Source organism: Oryzias latipes, chromosome 12 (assembly GCF_002234675.1).
Source record: "Oryzias latipes chromosome 12, ASM223467v1".
Lineage (NCBI taxonomy): Eukaryota > Metazoa > Chordata > Actinopteri > Beloniformes > Adrianichthyidae > Oryzias > Oryzias latipes.
Window position 1 is genome coordinate 2,794,781 of NC_019870.2, and position 19,634 is coordinate 2,814,414.

Consider the following 19,634-nt stretch of genomic DNA (forward strand, 5'->3'; position numbering starts at 1 on the left):
CGGAGGGCTTTTTTTTCCTTCTTCTCTGGGGTTTGAGGGCAAAAACAGAACAAAACATTAACGAAAGTTTCTTTACCGTCACTCCTGATAGGAACAGACTCGTCTGCTGCTCCAAAATGCTGAACTCCTGTCAGACGTTATTCTGAAAAAGTGAGGAGGGTTCCATCTTAAATCTTGGTCTCATCGTGAAGCGTCCTGATTGAAGTTTTTGTGGCCCTGATCTGATTTGTTTGATTTCGAGAGTCTGCTGATATCCGGTCCCGATCCGATACTTTATAGCCGTGTTTTTCAACCTTTTTTGAGCCACGGCACACTTTAACCTTGACAAAAAAAAAAAAAAAAAAAAAAAAAAAAAAAAAAAAAACACACGGCACGCTAGCATCCAAAAATAAAAAAAGGAGAAATTCATAGTCTGTATTGATGTACAGTCCCTCCACAATCTCACGTACATTTTTGTGATGATTGTGTCAGAAAAAGCTGGAAGTTGCAGCTGTGTTTTCTAAAAGATGGAATTAAAGTTAAGTTAGAAGATTTAAAAACTGTTTGATGTGTGTTTGTTGCTGTTTTAAGACGTTAAGAGGAGAGACTCATTGTGCGCCGAGATGCTGTCACTTTGACCTAATGCATCATGGGAGATGCAGTGCGAAAACAGCCTGAGATCGTTTCTCTGAGCTTCATGGTGTTGTTCACTTGTTCCACGGTCTGACACCGGATTCTGTGGAAAGCTACACCGCTAAAGACGAACTTCAGCTGGTATTTTTGTTGGAACTGAGAGACTTTATGAGCTAAATTGGAACAAAGAAGTGAAGAATTTAACCACTTCTGATTGGTCAGACTGATGACGTGTGACTAAGCCTCCAAGAATGATTGGCGGAGACCGTTAAAGGGGTGGGACTTTTCAGAAAATGGCTTTAGTTGCAGCTAAATTGTGGTACCATCATTCTTATCAAAATGTCTTTAATAGAATCAAATAAACACAAAGAAAAAGGTTTTTATGATCTTTCATCTTCCTAATTACTCAGTGTTTTATCAGGGCCTGTTTGGATGAACACAGAGCTGATATCCTGGAGATGGGAAATGTTTTTAGATCAGTGAATGAGGGCAATTTCCCACGGCACACTGGTTGAAAAACACTGCTTTATAGTACAGGGGTGTCAAACTCCAGAACGAAGTAGTGAAGTAGAGTCAATATTCATTGATAAATTAACTGCAACTGTAATGTTGAACCTTTTCATATAGTGTCTTCTTATGTTATACTCTTTCGTTACAGCCAAGTTTGCTCCACACAAGACAAACAGGTCTGTCTTCATATTCCTGAACAGATAATCTGCCTCGTCCCGTCTTAAAGCTCCCGTTGGCCATCTTCAGTTTGGCCATTTTTGTGGAGGGTGAAATGAATGTGTCCGATGTGACTGGAGCATGGCTGCCAACAACTGTCAACAGAAAAACGGAGCGCTTGCCTGCACGCCAACGACCTAGCAAAGCATTGTGGGATTTGCAGTATTAGCGGGACAGTATGTACCGCGGGACAGCTTTTATGCATATTTGATAAGATCTCGCCGGCCAATTATAATTAAACTCCACACCATTTTGTGGCATATGTGAGAGAAAAAAAAAACAACTTTTCATTGAGCAATCTTCAAAAACCAGGTCAAGTCTATAACCACAACTGAAGCTTCGTTGACCTTTGACCTCAGGATGTTTTAATGTAGAATAAAACTCCTCCTCCTAGGGATTTTGATCTATCATCCCCTCATGACTCCTCGAGCATCACTGGGAAGCTACTTGGAACAAAACGTGGAAAATAAAGTTCGTTGAATTTGAATAACGAAAACGTGGCTCGCGCATTTTTCAATCAGAATCGTGTGAAAATGTAATACATTAGTCTTTGGCTCAAGCTGAACACAACGATATCACATACAATATGAACACACTAGCAATGTGGGCGTGGTTAACAAAAAACCCTCTGTTGCCGAGGAAACGTAAAAGTTTACTTTTGTCGATTCTTCTAAAAATGACATGAACCTGTTCGTCACCCCCAGGCGACCAATAAACTCAATGGTTGCTATGGAGATAAAACTAACAGAAAACCTGCCATTTTGAAATGAAAACTGTTTTCTTTATGAATTTGTCACATGCAGGTCTAACCGGGAGAGATTCAGAACCAAACAGCTTTTTGCTGCCTATATAATGTCCTACCTGGATGTTGAAGGACACTAAAGCTTCTTCTTGATGTTTTTTCAGCCTCTGTGCTGCTCTCTGTCATCTTACAGAACTTTCTCCACGCATCTGCAGGTACAAATAATATTTTTATTTTTAGCAATTTTTATCATTTATTTCTGAGCCTGTTTTTTAAAAATGATTCTGTTGAACAAATTAAAATCAACGTCTGTTTTTATATCGGTTGATTTTAAGTCAAATATATTCATTATTTTGTCACTTTCTAGTGATTTAGGCAATCGGTTCCTTCACTGACTGAACCAAACTAATCTTTTTTTGTGTGTTTCTGATATTCATTTTGCTGTGATGTTTCATTTGAAAGCTGCCACCGCTTCCTCTGTGTTTACCCCCACAGGTCCCACTGTCTCACTGTAACCAGCCCAGAAATGTCATTACGCTTCCGATTTGGAGCTGCTTGTAATCTGCTGGCTGAGCCTGCAGCGGTCGCCGGGTTGAATCCTAATGTCAGGATCAGTGGAGCAGGAACCGAAGATCGGATGTGTAGACCTTTAAAACGTTCAGACCTCACCTGCAGAGATGCTGCATTCATACCATTTATGAAGAAAATATATGAGGTTTGAAGCAAATGTTTACAAGATGTAAAGTTATTTTTAAAAAATGCTTAAAAATATCATCTAGTCCTTCCAGTCCTCGACTGACTTCCGGGTTCAAGCTCATTCAAAAAACAAAGCATTTAGGGGCCAAACACTGTTTATCCCGTAACCACAAGGTTTTTTTTGTTTTCTGGCAACTTCAAAGCAACTTAAACAGAAAATATTTATACCTATATTAAATTTACAAATAAAAAGACAAGAATATATGACTGCACTAAATAAATCAAGGCCAAGTCACTAGGGATGGGTACCGTGCCCCGGTATTGAACCAGCCCCGGGGCCACGTTCTTCAAGACCGCAGTATCGTTAAGATCTGACCTGAATGGTTCTGCTATCGGTGCTGGAGAAGTTACTTTTTCGTTTTCTTTTTTTTTTTGTGTCCCACAAGCGTTATCTGCCATATTTCACTCACCAAGTCAGTCAATTTTCCGTTAATTAATGATGATATTAATTTCGGTATTCTCGTTGAAGCTGAGAGCTCTGTCTGTCTATTTGTGTGCACGGGGGGCGGGGCTGTTGTTCAGACAGCACGTGCTGCGCGCGCACACACACAAACACACACGTCACACACAGTCTCGTAGGGGACACGTGAGCGACCCTAGACTAAGAACACCCGTTTCTGCGTAAAATTAATGAAGTTTGCGTCAAGGAGTCCCTGCCATCCTGTCACCTTGCTGCTACGATGACCGTATGTTGCGCTGTTTGTGTAGAACGCGCTGGGGGGGCGTGTTCTACACAAAACAAACAGGTAGAGAGGCGGGGCTTAGATTCACCGCTCATGATTCCAGACCCGTGACACACTATCAGCTGCTTCCTAATACTTAATAATAATGAATGACTAACGATAGTTGTCATCCGTAAAATTAATATAATTTATTGGGTTTACTGGATTTAAACAAAAATAAATAAATAGAAAGGAGGCTGCATCAAAGTGAATTTGTTTCCATCATCTCACTCAATCCTAACTCTGGTGTTTGACAGACAGAAAAGTCTATTCAAGGTTGTGGAAAATGGACAAAAGATCACAGGAAACATCACGCTCATAAAGAATAAACATAATTAGATTAAATAATTAAATAAGTACCCTGTCTGGAACATTCTCATGTTTAAAGTAAAATTTTTTGTTAAAAAAAAAACAGTTTGGTTGCATAATGAGGAAATACAACACTTTATGTTCTTCATTTGTTATTTATTTATTATTCGTCCTCACAAAGTATCGATAAGAGTACCGTTAAAATACCGGATCGATAAACAGTATCGATAAGAGTAGTAGTACCGTTAAAACCTTAACGATACCCATCCCTACAAGTCACATTACATTACATACATTTTCCACGTATGAGACTTCAGTCTCTCATGACACATGCGTGATATACGTCAGTCATAAGTGTTTCTTGCATTCGTCATTCATCGATGTGCGCAAACAATTTTGGGTTGGTTGAGAACTACACAATTTGAGTCTATTTTACGTAGTTTATACGCAATCATTAAGTAAATCTTACGCCATCGTGTGTGATTTTTGCAAGATGCAAACGCAAATTTGTGGTTTTCACGACCGTTCCAGGTACGTCTAGTGGACTTGGATGTTCATCTGTTCAGATGGATGTGAACAGATGAACAGAAGAATAAATGTTTTCCTAAAATAAAGCTCTATTCAATCTTCCATAGCGTAAAGAAATGGATTGATTATACTCCATAAAGCTAACAACAACAAAAAACATAGAATTGTTCAAATCCAAATCTATCTGTTAACCACCAAATTGCTGCTTAAAATAGTTCAAAATATCACTTACTTTCACATTTAATTGCAAATCTGTATCTGTAGTTTAAGCAGTTGATAATTTTCTACAAAAAAAAAGAATCAAAAAAGCAAGATTATAAAATAACTATGTGGTCATTTGAATAGCAACAACAAAATCAAGTGACTTACTGGTGCAGATTGATCTGTTGTCTACAACAATAGACAAAAAGAATTCATATGGATTATTTCACATTAATGTCAGAGAAAGTGATGATTAAGAAGTACTGAGAGGAGGGATGTAAAAAGCTACACACAGGAATATATTTATTATCATCATTTTTAACCCACTAAAATCAAAGAGAGAAAATTAACAAAAAAAAGGGGTAAAAACTAAAATTGCAACATATTTATTTATTTACAAGATTATATATGAGATAAAGATAGTATCAATTGTCATATGTTGGGTTTGGGTTTCTGCTCACAACGTTAGCTTGAGATGCAAAAATATTGATATGAATGTTCAAGAAAAAACCCCCACCTTATTTACCCACTGTCTCAGATTTGATCCATACATTTTTAACATAGTGTCATTTTATAATAAAGAAATAATTATTCATTCATTTTGCAGTCTTTCAATACTAGATCTCAAATTCAATTTAACAAACTTAATGTTTTTTTGGTCTCATAAATAAAACTGCATACAGAATATGAAACTGGGACAAAAACATAAGTCTGATCAGCATAAAGATGTAAAACAATGAGAAAACTAAACAAACCACAAACAATCTTAAATGGAAACAGTAGCCAGTGTGATGGATGTGAGGGAGAGGAGCCCTAGTGAGCAGAGACACCTAGTGGCAATTTGAAAAATTTTTTTGCAATTTAACTGAAAATTCTTATTAGAATTTCAATAAATGTGAATATGCATATTATTCATTCCAAACTTACCGTTTCAGTCTCTACTTTTCTGCAGAATATCCGTTTATTTTTCATTTTTTCATGACGTCAGTTTCTAATACTCTGCTTTCTTTGTACTCTGCCTATATAAACTACAGGTGCAGCACTAAAGTAAAACATGATGTTGTGGTTCAGGATAAATCTTCCTCAGTTTTGGCCTGATAAACTTGTTGCACGTGAGCTCGCGCCAGGTGTGGCTCGTTAGCCTCGTTCACGGCGTCGATCCAGGAAGGGTCGATTTTAAATCAGAAACTCCCAACAATCGAGCATTCTTCTCAGCCACAGAACAGCAACTCGCTAACGTAGCGGAGAAACGTTCTGTTTTTACTGAATAACGCCCAATGCCAGCTTAAGTAAAAATGCAAGGAAAGTAGTTCATACCATTATGTCATTTCCGAGGGTCCCTGAACGCATTGTTACCGGAGCTTTCTCGAAGCTTGTCAATCACGTCTGTTGCTATGGCAATGACTCGTTTTCCTCTTTTTTTTAAGTTGAAAGTTTGCGCATACGACTTTCTGGAGCCTCTTTTTTTGTAACTTCCTTAATATATATATAAACTATATCACTATATATAACAGTGATTAAAACTACAATTAAATGACAATCTCAACCGTGTCTTTTTTAAATTACAGGAGGTTAAACTTAAAAATGAAAATCAATAGACTTGTTTTATTAGCCTCTGCGTCAGACTTACCTGATAAAATAAATCAGTTTGGCCTTTAAAGTTTATTTGACAATTTTCTGGGGGGTTAATTTTGGGTAGTAGCAACTAACAACAACCAAAAGAAAAGAAAAAAACCTCAATAAAATAAATACATGTTAGAAGAAAAAAAAAAACGCAGCCAAATGTGACCCCATGGCTTATCAAGGGTTAAATACTATCCTTCCTTACAATAAAGTGGAAACCTTCAACACCTCTTTTTCCGTAAACCGTGCCAAAAATTTGGGTTTGTGTGTCCTAAAATCAGAAATCTGTCGACTTTGCTGACCTTTGTTGTCGCCATAGCAACATTAGTTATAGGTGGATTTAAGTACTTGGGTGCAACAAAATCCCCACCAGGCTTGAGGTGAGAGCTGATTTCTGGTGGGATTTTGTAGCTGGACGAGTTTTTTAAGTACAAAAATGAACATTTCAATTTCCGGACCGCCATCGAAGTCGTTCCGAGAACTCCAACCACTGAGTAAATCCACAAAAATATGTTTTCTTCATTGTTTGACTTAACATTTAAGAAGTCCCAAATGTTTAAGTGTAAACTGACTAAGCTGTTCTGGTATAGATCTTTCACTTTTTCCTTTATAATTATGATAAAAATTAAAATACTTTGATGATTTTGAAAGTCAACCAGGAATTCTCACCAGACAACCGCACAGATTTCACAGCTTTAAGCCATTTTTACTGCATGTTTTTCCACAGTCAGGCTTAAATATTACAAAATAAATCGTTTTAATATAATTTTCTCATTTTAACTTGGTTAAAACAGTTGTAAAAAACATGGAACGATCCTCAAAATAAACTCCTGATTGGTTCATGACGTCGCAGGAATGTGGATCAGAACACCAGAGGTTTGGGTTTTTCCCAGGGGAACTCTTCCCTCCCGAAGTGGCCGTAGCAGGCGGTGGCCTGGTAAATTGGCCGCTTCAGTCCCAGCTCTCTGTGAAAAACGACAGACGGAGATGCAGAAACGGGTCGTTGAACTCTGGGAGAGGAAAGTCAAAGGGTTTCGTACGTCACAATGACTCCAGGCCGAAGGTCAAAGTTGTCCTTCACGATCTGCAGCAGCTCATCTTCGTCCCTGGAGGATGTGCCGTAGTGGAAGACGGTGATGGACAGGGGGTGGCTTACCGCGATCGAGTAGGAGATCTGAAGGACATTAAAAAAAAGGGACACTAGTATTCTTTTGGGGGTTAAAGCTACATACACACCGAGCGCAAGAACGCCTGTTTAGTGTTCACACTGGACGAGCAGGGAGGGGCTTCTGCTTTTACTTTTTCTACTGTTAATGAGCGCATCTCCGCCACCTACTGTTGAAAGAAGCTTGGTGCAAAATGTCGAAGCTGTGAAGATCTGACGCTTAGGGTAAGTAGTAGAAACGGTTCGGTTCATTGCTGGCGTCCCTGCAATAGTGGATATGTACAAATGTACTACCATCGTGTAAAGACAGTGGCCTCAAACGCAGACGTTGTCTGGATGGACTGATATAATTTTTCTGGCCAATACTGATAACCAATATTTCTCCTGAAACTGTGGCTCAGAGCCCATATTTCCCCTGCAACCGTTGCCGATAACAATATTTCTCCTGCAACTGTGGCCGATAGCCGATATTTCTCCTGCAACTGTTACCGATACCAATATTTTTCTTGCAACCGTTGCCAATACAAATATTTCTCCTGCAACTGTGGCAGAGAGACTATATTTCTCCTGCAACCGTTGCAGATACCAATATTTCCCCTGCAACCGTTGCCGATACCAATACTTCTCCTGCAACTGTGGCCGATAGCCGATATTTCTCTTGCAGCCGTTGCCAATTCCAATATTTCTCCTGCAACTGTTGCCAATACGAATATTCCTACTGCAACTGTGGACAATAGCCGATATTTGCCGACACCGATACTTAAGTGTCTACAGTAACACGAAGTTTAGATTTTCTTTTTGTTTCTTTTTTAGAAATGCACAACTTTTCTTCTACTGGATGATCACATCATACTTGACCTTTTCAACATACAGCAAAGGATCTCACAGGAACAAGTATCACTTTCAAACCTTCATATAAATATATCTGAAAGCATTTATTGAATATTGGACATAACTGTAAACCAGTGTTTTTCAACCAGTGTGCCGCGGCACACTAGTGTGCCGTGGGAGATGGTCAAGTGTGCCGTGGAAAATTGCCCTCATTAACTGATCTAAAAACATTTTCCATCTCCAGGAAATCAGCTCTTTGTTCATCCAAACAGGTCCTGATAAAACACTGAGTAGTTAGGAATATGAAAGATCATAAAATACTTTTTTTCTTTGTGTTTAATTGATTCTATTAAAGACATTTTGATAAGAATGACGGCACCGCGATTTACCTGCAGCTATAACTGTTTTCTGAAAAGTCCCGCAGCTTTTACTGTCTCCACGACTCCACCAATCATTCTTGAAGGCTTAATCACATGTCATCAGTCTGACCAATCAGAAGTGGTTAAAGTCTTCACTTCCTTGTTCCAATTTAGCTCATAACTCACTCATTTCCAACAAAAACACCAGCTAAAGCTCGTCTTTAGCGGTGTAGCTTTCCACAGAATCCGGTATCAGACCGTGGAACAGGTGAACAAAACAATGAAGCTCAGAGACGCAAGTCTTTCTGCCGTTTTCTCGCAGTATTCACACTACATCTCCCATGATGCATTGGCTTAAAGGGACAGCGCCTCAGCGTACAATGAGTCGTACTTGTTACACGGATTGAAACCAACACGAACATACAGTTTGTATGTAACTTAACTTTTATTACATCTTTTAGAAAAAACATCTGCAACTTCCTGCTTTTTCTGCCACAATTATCACAAAAATGCGCGTCAGATTGTCGGGGGGGGGGGCTGTAGATCAAAACAGACTACGAGTTTCTGCTTCTTCTTTTTTTGGGATGCTGGTGTGCCGCGGGATTTTTGTCAAAGTTAAAGTGTGCCGTGGCTCAAAAAAGCTTGAAAAACACTGCTGTAAACCATACGCTCCCCATTGATCTATTAGGAACAGCATGTATCTCTATCAAAAATAACTAATCTACCTGCAAATAGTCAATTACTGACAGGGACTGCAAACATTAGCTTCCAAATCTGTTAGGAACAAGTTTACATTTTAAAAATAAAGTGTTTCTGAAAACAATCAGAAGAATATTGGTAGATTTTTTGATGTCGGGGCCAATACAGATAAACCTAAATAATGCAAATTTCAGCCAATACTGATACTGGCAGCGATATGTCGCCCAACCCAAAACACCCAAATATGCGATCAAAAGCAGACAGTAGAAAATTAGCATTCGATTTTTGAGGATTTAAATTAGTTGTACATGCAGATCAGCACTAGAGGGCACTGTAGGACATGGCAGCAGCATTTTCACCTGAACCAGGGCCCTCCTGCACAGTCCCGCCTTCACCAGAGACTTGGCCACCCAGCGGGCCGCGTAAGCCCCCGAACGGTCCACTTTGGAGTAGTCTTTTCCAGAGAAAGCCCCGCCTCCATGCCCACCCCATCCGCCGTACGTGTCCACAATGATTTTTCTCCCCGTGAGTCCCGCATCGCCCTTTTTGGGGTGAAACCGCCACAGTAAGCTCAACACTTGTGTCAGAAAAAACGTATCTCCATCCACAGTTGGTTACAAACCTGAGGGCCTCCAAGGAGGAACTTCCCACTAGGCAGCAAATGGTAGACGGTTTGATCGTCCAGATATTTGGCGGGAATGACGGCCTTCACCACTTTCTCCATCAGGTTGTGTCGAATCTCCTCCAGGCTGATGTCAGGGCTGTGCTGGACTGAGATGACCACAGTGTGGACACGCAGGGGCTCCATGGCCCCCGCATCGTCTCGATACTCCACAGTGACCTGTGGAGGAAATACATTTCAAACATCTTATTCTTTTTGATTTAAAGCAAAACTTTAGACATTAATGTTTGTTCTGAAACTCTGTAATGAGCCAAAGCAGCCACAGGGTGGCGGTAGAGCCCGCAAAATGCAGTGTCAGCATTCCCTGACATCATAAGTGTGTCTGTTGTGCTGCTTAAGAGGAGTAACACTATGAAATTTTGGATTTATCAAAGATACTTTGGAGGAGTTTTTGGTTATAAATAGAGGTGTCAAATTACCACGTTAATCGTGATTAATTAGTCCGTTGTATATTTTTTTATCGCGTTAATGTTGTGTTCTCAAATATACATCCAGATGTCCAACTGTTTCATTGCATGAACCTTTTATCTGAACTGAAACCGCGTCTTGCAGTGTGCGCCTGTCACTGCTGTGATGTCATCAATGTGCGTCTGGAAACCCAAAACAAAGCCATAAGGCCACAACTTTGACCCATTATGTAAGGGATGAAGCTCAATGAAGTGTTCGTTATCATAAATTAATGATGGCGTCTGATGATTGCCTCCACAAAGTCCATTCATTCCTGATAATGCACACCTTAAAGGCTAATATCCCGCTTAGACTATGGTCTCTTACAATAAATATTAAATTAATTATTAATACTTAAATCTTGTTACTACATTTTTTTTTAAAGCAGACAATTTTGAATGACTTATGACAACATACAGTATATATTCTGGTATCTATAGGAAGTTCATGGTAATCATTTTTTAGATTGCTCAGAAAAGTGTTCCTACTGTTTTCGCTGTGGTAAATTAGAGCACTTCTGTTTTATGTGTTCTTTGCCGGTGTAAAAAGATAGGTTGGATGTCTGTTATAATAACACATTTCATCAAGTTTTGATCTTTTACCATCAAAAACTTAAATAAAAAAATATTAGCTTAAAACAAAAAAAACGGATTAATTAATTACAGGTAACAATCGATTAATTATCAAAAAATGAACTGCTTGACAGCCCTAGTTATAAAAGTATTCTCCTATAATTGAGAGGCATTTCTACAAGGCAGCGGTGGATGCAGTTTATTTTTGCTGGACTGTAAGCGTTTTGTTTATTTAGACTGTTTTCCAGCTTTGTGTTAACATCTCAGAATGAAGCAGAATTTGCCACAAAGCTGCTTCTCAAATAAACTACTTTTTTTTTAAACAGCCAGGAGCCTGCTGAAAAAATGAGGCGAGTGTATCAGGTCTGCATTTGAAACAAAAAAATAGTAAAAGGGGACGTCCTGAAAACAGCATGAATATAGGCTATGTCCGAATTCTAACCCCTAACTACTAAAAAACTGTATAGTGCGGCACTATGCAATGCCCTGAATTTTAAAAGCAATTCGGACACCACGCTCACTACTTTTTTTTTTAAACGCCGGATATGATGTCATTGATTTCGCAAAGTTAAAATCTGACTGCTATGATCGTTTTGTGACAATTATTTATGAGTCCACTCTCTTCTGAAGATAAAAACGTTGATGGTTTATTTAAAAAAAAATACATTTAAATACATTTTCTTAGCAAAAATTGTTCCGACGCAATTCATTGTGGTCTATATTTACCGATCTAGTGAGCATAGATACACACAGGTTTTTTACAGAGACTTCTGGGAAATTTCTAGGGCCCTGGATTTTAGAATTGTAGATTCAGACAGCACTAGAAAATGGCGAACGCTCTCTATAGTGAGTAGGGAAGGAATTCGGACACAACCATAGTCTTAAACAGTGTGGAAGAAGATCTAGAGGTTCTCACCTGGGATTTGCAGTCTGGCAGTATCCAAGGACAGTCTCCGTTGCGCGACAGCTCCTTCATCTTGTGGTTGAGTTTGTGAGCCAGTAAAATGGTCAGGGGCATGCACTCCTCCGTCTCGTCTGTGGCGTAGCCAAACATCAAGCCCTGAAGATATAAACGGCCACACCAGAGGAAAAGCTAGCGGTGGGAAAGTCGAATGGCGACGACCTCAAATAAAGTTTAGGTTCCGAATGTGTTGGATTGTCTAAACTTAACCTTTGGTGTCGTTGGAGTCCATCGCTTATCCCAGCATCATAGACAGTTTCACAATACAGACATTATTAGAAAACATCTGTTTCAGCTGGAAGGATGACTTTGACTTCAACTGTTGGATCTCTGCTTGCTAATAAAATCATTTGAATACATTGCAATTGTAAAAAATTCTAATCAATTTATGAATATTTCAAATAGATGTACTATATCTACTAGGTGTATTAGGAAAAAAATTGTTTCGGCGATATATCGTTTTATATTTTCAAAAGTTGCTGTCAGGACTATATTTATTAATTGTTTTTTTCCTTTGTTTTTCTGTTGAAATAGCTTAAATTAAAACAATCAGTCAATCGAGTGTTTTTGGTTCCACATCTTCATAAACAGATCATCAGATCTTTTATCAAACTGGTTTAGTATGAACGTCAGGAGGATGTAAAAGTACGTTTGATTGGTTGGACTGATGACGTTTATGTTGGATGGACTCTTGATATGACTACAGTACCCAGAATGCCTAGAGAGGCCAAAAGGCAGAGGATTGGTCAGAGGGGTTAATGGGGTTGAACTCTTCTTTGGATTTTCTGCGTCCTGCATTTGTGTCCACGCCGCATCCTGACAGTGTGATCACGAAATCCCGGGGCGAGTTTGTTTTATTTCATATTTTACCTAAAAACTGTTCCAAAATGGTGGCATGTTTTTGATCGTTTCTGTGTCCCAACAACTCGTTTGGGTTCTCTGTCTGCTGATGGCTCCACATCTCCTCACAGAACGTTTTCCTTTTTTTAAACTTGTGCATTTCTGGAGCTGGGAATTAAAGGAAATTTTCCCAATTCTTTATTATTATTATTATTATTATTATTATTATTATTATTATTATTATTATTATTACTGCAACAGACTGGCGACCTGTTCAGAGTCGTCCCCTGCCTTCGCCCATAAGTGGCTGGGATAGGCTCCAGCAGCAAACAGAAAAGGATAAATGAATTATTATTATTTTTGCTATTATTTTTAGTTTGGTTTGCTTTTTTTCCCACAGACCAAACTCCTGGAAACGTCACAGGGTTCCTTCATTTTCATTTCGCTGATTGATGTGGTCTCTTTGGTCTGCACAAGGGTCACACCAGGGTTCATTTGCAAGGGTTGGTTCCTCAGCAGATGAACGATTTTAGAACCGGACCATGAAGGTTTTTCTCTGACAAAAGACTGACTTATCTAAAGTTTATCTTGCGTGATATTTTTTGAAACAAAGAGGTTTATAAAAGAGAACTGGACCTGGTCTCCGGCCCCGATGTCCTCCTGGTTCCTGCCTTCAAAAACGCAGTCAGATATCTCCTGAGCCTGCGGCTCCAGGGCCACCAGCACGTTGCAGGTCTTGTAGTCGAACCCTGCAGAGACGTCCGGCTGAAATCAGCAGCCACTCTTTCCAGAGTCATGATCCATCAGAGGCCCACAGCAAACCTTTGCTGGAGCTGTCGTAGCCGATCTTCTTGATGGTGTTTCGAACCACAGCCTGGAGGTCCACTTTGGCTCTGGAGGTCACTTCTCCAACCAGTAAGATCATGCCGGTCTTTGCCACACACTCTGCACCCACAGACAGATTCAGAGACTTAACAGCAGGCTTCAGGGGAATCAGATCAAACACCATCATGACGTTTTATTCCTGCACTGTGTGGACGGTTCCGTTAGTTTTCAAGGCACAAGAAAAACAAAAGAGAAGAAAAGTGTAGAATAAGATGGATTTTTTTTTCTACTAACTTTCTGTGTGGCTCATGAAAGCTAAAATCCTGAGCATTAACATTAACACATTACAGCCCTCCTCGTCTTCTCTGTCAGAGGTTTTGGGCTGATCCACAGCTTCTCTCTTTGCACTTTAAACAGGAAGGAAGCTGATGAGGTTCAAAAGAGCTTCTCCGTTTTTGCAGACATTTCTGTGCTTGATTGACAGACGGACTCACTCTGCTGAAAAAGCTCATCGTTAAATAAAGAAGTCAAAGTGAAATAAAAACAAAGCTACTTGGGAAAATATGGATTTTGACATCCGAGCCATAGAATTGTAATAATAGTCAACATGATTAAAAATTAATATTTTAAAATAATAAACAGGTTTTTAAAGCAAAATAATATAATGCTAATTTAAAATCTGTGTGCAGGTTTATCACAATTTTATGATCCTTTTATATATTTACGAGAGATGTGTTAGTTCTTTGTGTGATTGCATAGAAAATATTTTTTTTAAAACTACTAAATGATCATATATTCTCAATTTTTACCTAATTTTCATTAAAATGTAATTTTTCAAATAGACGTAATCAATTTTCTTTTATACATTTGTTTTTGATATTTCTCAGTTTAAATTACAACTGAGTATTAGGGCCACCAAGAATATATACAAGAGAATAAAGTCATACATTTATGAAAAAAAGTCGTAAAATTATTAGGTAAAAAAAAAAATCAAAGAAATTATAATTTATTATTATTTATCATTTAAAAAGCTGTAATTTTAAAAGAAACCAGTCCTGCTTATTTTTAAAGAAAGTTGTAATTTTATGAAAATAAGGTAAATAAAAAAACAGTTTGTTTGGTTGACTTTATTTTTATAATTGTACAACTTTTCCTCATAAATGTACAAATTTATTCTTGTAAAATTTGGACTTTTTTGTAAATTTATGAATTTTTCCTAATTTTTTTAAACTTTATCTAATATGGACAAATACAAAAAAACAGATCTTACATTAAAACTATCTGATGTTTGTATGTAATTGTTGATATTATTTTATGGTACAATTTTTTTCAAACAATTATACTACTTTATATTTTATAAAATACTGACTTTTTATCGTAAATTTATGACTTTCATATATTGCTCATAAATTGTTGATTTTTTTGTCGTACGACTTTGTTCTTGTAAACTTTTTACTTCTATTCTGCAGAATTTACAATTTTATTCTCATACAAATGAGACTTTTTCTTCCACATAACTTGTTCAATATATATATATATTGAACACTTTTTTTATGGTGGCCCTATGAATCCATTGCTTTAAAATCACTTCAGTGACCGCTGGTGTTGGTGAATTTTCTATTAAAGAGTCTGTTTTTGCCCACGTCTGGACTCATAAATGCAGAAACCACACGTTGTTTAGATGCTGTTTGCTTTTTTACGTATGTTTTCACATTATATTTGACTTTTACTTTACAAATGCGTTCATATTGACACTCAGTCGTGTCATTTGTTCCCGTTTGCAGGACGTTTAGCTGCTCTTCCTCAGTCCTACCAGGAGGAAGATGCAGCTGCTTCTGTTTGTTTCAAATGTTCCTCATCTTGGTCTAAGGTGGATTCTGCAGAATCACGCGTGCTGAGTTGGTCTGATCATCTTTAAGGAGGAGCTGAGAACATCTAGAGCTCAGGAGAACAGATCTGACACGGTGGATCACTTTGAGCTAAAGGTCGACTGCTGGTAATTATTAATCATCCATGAACTTTGAGATGAACTGCACACCTGAAAATGTGTGCAACTTCATACAAGTCCAGTCCAAACAGAGAAGAAAGTCAAATCAGAATAATAAAAAACAAAAATGTTGGACATCCGCTTAAAGTTTTAATATATTTTCAAAAGTTTGGTTAAAATCGGATTTTCAGAATAAAAAGCAGAGTTTTTATTCAAGCTTCTCTTAACTTTTATAGAAACGATTCTGTAGCATAATTAAAAATAAAAGTCAAAACCAGAAATGTTTTTTCATTTTCTTCTTCGACGCCGCTTATTCTGTCACTTTATTAAAATGATAAAGAAAATGGTATTTGACATTTCCTTTTCAAAAAGTTCTCTGTGTAGCAAAATTCGTTCAGAAATGTCTAATTTGACAATTAAAATGGATTAACAGAAATTCTTTTTCATTTTCAAAATGTAGCTGCATCAAATGACTCAAAATTCAAATGAAAAAAGCAATACTTCAAAATGCTTTTTTCCTTTTCTACTTTAAAACCGCTTATTCTGTGTCATAATTAAAATGAAAATGCAAATAGGGGATTGCATTTTCATTGTTAGATCCACCCTGCGAACATTGTCGCATATATCAATTCCACTTAGCATTTCCAGAAGGGAGGCGGGGCGATGACCTCACTGCTTTCTCCGTGTGTCCGGCTGCTAACAGACACATTCATGCTAGGAGCAGTGTAGCTTTGTGTTAGCGGCAGAGGAGACGGCTTTGTGACGGTTTTGAACTTCTGATGATTTACACAGCTTCTCAGGACTACGTAGCAGCACTTCTGCGGTCCTCCTTCGGACGCACGGCGGTTTGTTGAAACTTTCCCTGCGACTAGCTTTGTCGGCAGCCGCCTAAGCATAGCGGAGCGCGAAGCCCCGCGACCCGAAGCTCCAGATCGCCGAAGTGCTGCTACGATCTGAGAAACCATCATGTGAATTTGTGAAGGATGATGTAATTCCCACATATTTACATCCATGCTCATCGCGGCAGGATTTTTATCAGGAACCTGAAAAATAAAAGCAGAAACTCACCGCAGGCCACTTTAGAGTCTGGATCCTGACTCAGGTAGGCGTCCAGAACAGCATCGCTGATCTGATCACACATTTTATCTGTGAACATGGAGGAAACACGATGACAACATCCTCAGGTTCTCCTGAGCTCAGCTCTGTTCGCAGCAGTCCTTCATGAATATTAGCTATTTTAATGGTCACGAGTCAAATTCAAGCCTTCGGTGGGACTTCAATGTGTTTTTGAAAAACACACCAAGAGGTCTGTCTGAAGCAGATGTTCAGATGTTCCGCCGTTCTTCCGTTGACCGCATCTACGAACTGGACCGAGCGAGTGTGACGTCACCCACAGAAAGCGATTTCCGCCCGCCTCCAACCCACGAAGTCGAGTCAGTCGCCGTTTCTGTCGCCATATGTCATGAGAAAGCGAGTTGTTAACGTTTCTACGGCAACCACTCTCATTCATCAGGACCCCTAACCACTTGAAAGCACTAAATCTGTCAAATAGACATTTTGAACGTTGAACATGGCGGCCAGCAGGCTCCACCTTCTTTAATCGGGGCATCTGATTGGTCAGTTTATAACTTGAACTACAGGGGGGGAAAAGCATTAAAAATGAGGATTCAAAAAAACTTATCAGAGAAAGAATGGTTATTCTGAGTAACAGCTGTTTATTTCTCTATAGAAGTCTATGGGATTTTGGTGGGTACTTCCTGTTTGGAACACCAGGTGGGAGGAGTCACTCAGTCCAGTCCTTTCATACAGTTGATGGTTGATTCCCTCACTACTTCCTAACCCCTGAAAGACTAAATAGACCAGGACGATCCAATGTCTGGGGTCTTAATGTAATTCGGACACATGCTAACTCCTTTTTTTTTTAATCGCAAAACATGTCGCCACGTATTTGTTGAAGTGAAAACCCAATAAATAGGAACATTTTACAAAGATTATTTATGAATCCACAGCGTTCTGATGATAGTGCAGCTGTTTATAAAAAAATACATTCACATACTTTTTTTTTCTAATGACAAATCGTTCTAACGCAATGCACTGTGGGCCATATTTTCTAATCTAGTGAGCATCGATGCACACTGGTTTTTATGCAAACAGACTTCTGGGTAATTTCCAATTTGACTCGAAACCCCCGACAAAATGGAGATTGCTCGATAAGTAGGAATTTGGACAGAACCAATGTTTTTTTCCCGTTGCTATGGTTACTGACCATCTTATGACAAATGTTATCTGACTCAGCAGTCGCCTTCGCTGATTCTGGATCAGCTTGACGCTCATTCCAGGTCGCGTATACGGACTATCATTGTGATGGTGTGAAGATGGTTAGAGAGAACGGGATTACGATGTTCTGAAATTAAATAACTTTAACAATTGTAAAAGATTTCACTTCATTTTGATGTTCATCACTTTTTGAAACAAACCACAGCTCATAAATAAACAGAATAAAAGGGTTAAATGCTTTAAAAAAATGTTTTATTCTAAACCCTGAAGAGAAATTAGTGTTAAAATGAAAATAACTCGGATTAAAATGTGCATCAGCCAAAAGTATTTGAACATATCATTATAAAAAAATGTTCCATTATGGTTCTTTAATGACATTTATTTATATTAAATTTATTTATTAAATATTCAAATGTTTTCAGAAATAATACTTTTTTGCTTATGAAAGAGGCAACAAGGGTAGAAAAAAGGCTTCCAAAACAAAAAAAAGTTACAAATAAATGCATAAATATTATGTTTTATTAATTTTTTAAGCTTTAAAAAAAAGTTTTACATTTTTCTCTTTTGTTTTTTTTTCTCCACTATATTTTTACAAAAAAAACTCCCAAAAATATTCGACCTCTAAAAACAAAAAAAATAAAAGTGCAAATTATGATCGAGTTTTTTTTTTTTTTAACATGTACAGACATAACACCCCAAAAGGGTTTCTGAGTTTGAACTTAAAGAAGCGGTTCGGTACCGGAGTGTCCCTCTCCCACGGACTCGGACGTGAAGAGGAAAGTCTTCCCGCCGCGGGATCCGCCGCTCGCGTTCATCTTGGGCTCCACGGGGAACGTTACCGGCGATGCTGGCGAAGGAAACGAAATCCGCTTTCATGAGACGAAACCGCTTTAATGAGACAATGATTAACCCCAACTTCCGCTCAAACTTTTAACCCACGACGATCCACCCGACATGAAAGGTTTTCTTACTGCAGCTGTCATGGCTGAACGTGTTAAAGCGAACAACCGCTAGATGTCGCTGTAGCATCGTGCTTTGTTTAGCGTCGGTCATTACAGGATACTTGAAGCTCAGTACTGCCACCTGCAGGACAGGAGTGCGGAAATCACGACGCAGATTACAATCTGAAAAAAATATTTCACACTTTTAATAAATAAGTAAATATTTTGTTCCTCCCCCCCAAAAAAATCTGTAGAAAGTTTTATTTCTGTCAGGGAAATAGAGAAAGTGTTGAACATACCTTGGTAACATATCCTTACTATTCTATATTTTAGAATAATTTACAAACAAATCTCACAAGCATGTTGGGGGAAAATGTTACACTAACTAATTTGTAAAAATAGGATTTTTTTCTCCCAATGATCCAATCTTTCATTCTGAGAAAACATATCTATGTAATCCTAATTTAACGCAAATTTTTACATTAACAAGATAAAGTGATTAGGAAAGGTCCCTAATCCCTAAAGGTCCCTAATCATAAATCATGTCGAAGGAGCACACTTGCAAAAATATTTTGTGTCTATAGAAAAATTATAAATGACAAATCAGAAATGATCAAAGCCAAGACTATATAGAACCTGCAAAAGTATTACTTCAAATGGCATATCCATGTTTTGATATTTTCTTTTATATTCCTTTATTGGTTTATATTATTTTTTGTCTTTCTTTATAAAATACTCTTGAACATGTTTTTTAGGAATAAAGTTGGATAAGTTCTCATTGTAAATGGTTCTATGTATTTTGTACTAATGGTGTTTGCATTTTTTCTGG

General features: G+C 38.1%; 2 protein-coding genes across 5 annotated transcripts in view; both read right to left on the bottom strand.

Annotated features, from left to right (window-relative positions):
- The window catches only part of LOC101165407 (zinc finger SWIM domain-containing protein 6), a 55,751-nt gene extending 48,964 nt beyond the window's left edge, over window positions 1-6,787 (bottom strand). Inside the window, exon 1 of the mRNA XM_023960366.1 lies at window positions 5,524-6,787. The gene's annotated coding sequence lies outside the window, so the exon portion shown is untranslated. The remainder of the gene's footprint in view (window positions 1-5,523) is intronic.
- Window positions 6,788-6,900: 113 nt separating this feature from the next.
- On the bottom strand, window positions 6,901-18,859 carry LOC101170772 (S-adenosylmethionine synthase). 4 transcript variants are annotated; one of them, XM_020707460.2, is made up of 10 exons: window positions 18,604-18,856; window positions 16,888-17,034; window positions 16,656-16,733; window positions 13,598-13,720; window positions 13,412-13,524; window positions 11,891-12,034; window positions 9,896-10,114; window positions 9,633-9,815; window positions 7,260-7,393; window positions 6,901-7,184 (listed from the first exon to the last, which is right to left on the bottom strand). In XM_020707460.2, the coding sequence occupies exons 3-10, from the start codon at window positions 16,726-16,728 to the stop codon at window positions 7,082-7,084; spliced, it is 1,092 nt and encodes a 363-aa protein (XP_020563119.1). In that variant the 5' UTR covers window positions 16,729-16,733; window positions 16,888-17,034; window positions 18,604-18,856; the 3' UTR covers window positions 6,901-7,081. The 4 variants fall into 4 exon arrangements, with proteins under 4 accessions (XP_020563119.1, XP_023816138.1, XP_023816140.1 ...); XM_023960370.1 differs by lacking the exon at window positions 16,888-17,034 and having other exon boundaries at window positions 18,604-18,857; XM_023960372.1 differs by lacking the exons at window positions 9,633-9,815; window positions 16,888-17,034 and having other exon boundaries at window positions 18,604-18,859.
- Between the last annotated feature and the right edge of the window lie 775 nt (window positions 18,860-19,634).